Source organism: Nanorana parkeri, unplaced genomic scaffold (assembly GCF_000935625.1).
Source record: "Nanorana parkeri isolate BGI_ZX_2015 unplaced genomic scaffold, ASM93562v1 scaffold1048, whole genome shotgun sequence".
Classification (NCBI taxonomy): domain Eukaryota; kingdom Metazoa; phylum Chordata; class Amphibia; order Anura; family Dicroglossidae; genus Nanorana; species Nanorana parkeri.
The window spans coordinates 303092-305653 of record NW_017307316.1 but is presented as its reverse complement, the minus strand read 5'-3'; the positions used below and the strand labels follow the sequence as shown (position 1 = coordinate 305653).

The following is a 2562-nucleotide window of genomic DNA, read 5'->3' as shown; positions in this document are numbered from 1 at the left end:
TGTTACTTACCCAGAATAAGCATAAAGCCAGTGAAGTCTAAACATTCTGAAGTCCTGCATGCTTGTTCCAAGTCAGAGACACACTAGGTAGTGAAGTATAGATCAGGATGAGAATTACAGGCCTCAAGCAATCAATGTTTACAAACAATGGCAGCTCCTGTCTACTGCTTTATCCCCTTGGCTGAGTATTCCATCAAAATCAGGTTCTCCACTTAGCAGTGTCTAAGTAGATCTTTTTACAGCTTAGATTCCCTATCCTGTGATATCACCAGACTCTGGGCAGATCTCCTAAATCTCAGATTCTACACCTTATTATGGTGTCTCCAATCACCGGGAAGATCTCTTACTTCTGATTCCCCCCAGATATCTTTATACCACCTCCCAATACATATAACCCAGCATGGAGGGGCTCAGTGAAGGTAGCGGTGAAGGTGTGGAGGTGTTGGATCGGGTCACACAGATCATAAAAGGAGATCCGTCCGGCCTCATAATCCAAATCTATCCTGACTCTGTTACTGGAGACCTTGCTGGATAAGGGGACCCTTTTCTCATCATGTATTACAAAGTGCTGATTATTCCACAACCTCTCCAAACCCCAGGACTTCTTATTATACCCAATGCCTGACTGAGGCCATCCTCTCCTGTCTATACTGGGGTAACACATCCCGACCCTCCAACACTCTGACCCTGTTACATCCACTTCCCAGTAATGTCGCCCTGAGGAGAAACTCTGCTTGCTTAACACCTGAGAATATTGAAACCTCTCTGTCGTCTCTGGGCGATACTGTCTATCATCTGACCAGGATGCGGTTTTCTTGTCTTCTGATAGATGTAGGTCATTGCCAGCTGTGCTTACATCCAGGAATATGCCAGTGACTCCCGACATCCTTGATGTTTGCTGTTTAACCCCAATTTCCGGTCCTTCAACCTGGCGGTGTGATGGTTGCACAGTGGCGGTAGGTTGGGTGCTTGGCCCGGCTACTTCATCAGCAATGCGAGCCCTCTTCTTTGCACTACAATGTGGATAGACATGTGTGTCTTGACATTCATGCACAAGTACCCCAGACATTATATAAGATAAACCCGTGTGTAATATTTTTTTTATCTCAGCCACATCCAGATCTCCTCCATCATGTAGGAGCTTATCGTGTCTCTCTTCATCCTCAGTGTAACACAAGTCCCCTATGTCTGATTCCTGTAAGATAGTCATTGGATCACTCTTGTTACACATCTCCTCAATGTGACCCATCTTCTTGGACAACTCGTCCTTCTTTATTTCCAGCTTCTGGATCTCTTCAGACAGTGTGTGTGAGACCCTCTTTACCTGCCTTGACATCTCACTAAGGACTCTCTTCTCCAGGTCCTCAAGTTGTCTCCTGAGGTCTCTGAACAGGGCAGTGACTCTCTCTGTCTCACCAGCTGCTTTTCCTTGTACCTTTCCCGTGTGTTCCTGCAGACTCTGGACTCTTTTCTCAGTCTCCCTTTTCTTTGTCATCAGTGTCTGCAGACCGTTTCTCAATGTCTTCTTCTTCATCTCAGAGGCCACTTCCAGAGTCTCCACCTGATGTCCCCGATGTTCTCCAGCCAAACTGCAGGACACACAGATACAGGCAGCGTCCTCAGTGCAGTAATACTTCAGTAGTTCCTTATGGACGGAGCATTTCCTGTTCTCCAGGGAAGTGGTGGGGTCACATAAGACGTGTTCTGGTGACTTGCTGTGGACTGTCAGGTGATTGCCACACAGAGAAGCTTCACAATGTAGACAGGATTTAACAGCAGGTACAGGAGCGTGAATACAGTAGGTACAGAATATCCTTGTCTCCTTCTGAAGTGACTGGCTAGACACGAAATTCTCCACAATGTTACACAGTTTCAGGTTCCTTTGAAGGGCAGGACGTCCCTTGAACCTTTGCTTACATTCGGGACAGGAATAACTACCAGATCTGTTCTGTATATCCAGCATTCCACCAATACAGTTTCGGCAGAAGTTATGTCCACATTTCAGTGTTACGGGATCTTTATAAAAGTCCAGACAGATGGAACATTCCAGCTCGTCTCTTAGATCAGCAGAAGCCATTGCTGACAGCAGAAGAGAAATGAAAGTGAAAGCAATTGACGCTCAACCAGTGCGTCCGGTTTATGTAAATTTGTACACTGGGGGAAGGCTGAGACTTTGACTCGTATTCACAGGACTCCTTATACAGAGAGACACAGATAACACAGGAGGGGGGGGTTATTCTTGATATTAATCTCCCTGAGGAACACAAATGTAACTTAATAACCTGTAGAAGTTTTCTATGAGGAATTTTCCTTCATATCATTAGCACATTTTACAGCCAAAAGGAACACAAAGTAGATGCATTTAGTTGTAATAAAAGTCAAGTCACACAGAGAATCTTTATTTCCTTAAATGCTCTCCCCTCAACCACACCATTCTGGATGCAGAGGAGCTCCTAAGGCGGTGTGTTTTATGGGCATTGTCCTCATAATGGTTGGACCATTCTGCTATGGGGGGCTCCAGCGAGAGTGGTTGGACCATTCTGCGATGGGGGGGCTGCAGCG

General features: G+C 45.9%; 1 protein-coding gene across 1 annotated transcript; it reads right to left on the bottom strand.

The window, feature by feature from the left end:
* Window positions 1-333: 333 nt before the first annotated feature.
* On the bottom strand, window positions 334-2077 carry LOC108796052 (E3 ubiquitin/ISG15 ligase TRIM25-like). Its single transcript, XM_018567432.1, has one exon. It carries the CDS (start codon window positions 2075-2077, stop codon window positions 344-346), a length of 1734 nt encoding a protein of 577 aa, XP_018422934.1. The 3' UTR covers window positions 334-343.
* Window positions 2078-2562: the final 485 nt, after the last annotated feature.

Coding starts and splice junctions, on each gene's coding strand:
- LOC108796052 (XM_018567432.1), bottom strand. CDS start 2,077: ATGGCTTCTGCTGATCTAAGAGACGAGCTGGAATGTTCCATCTGTCTG.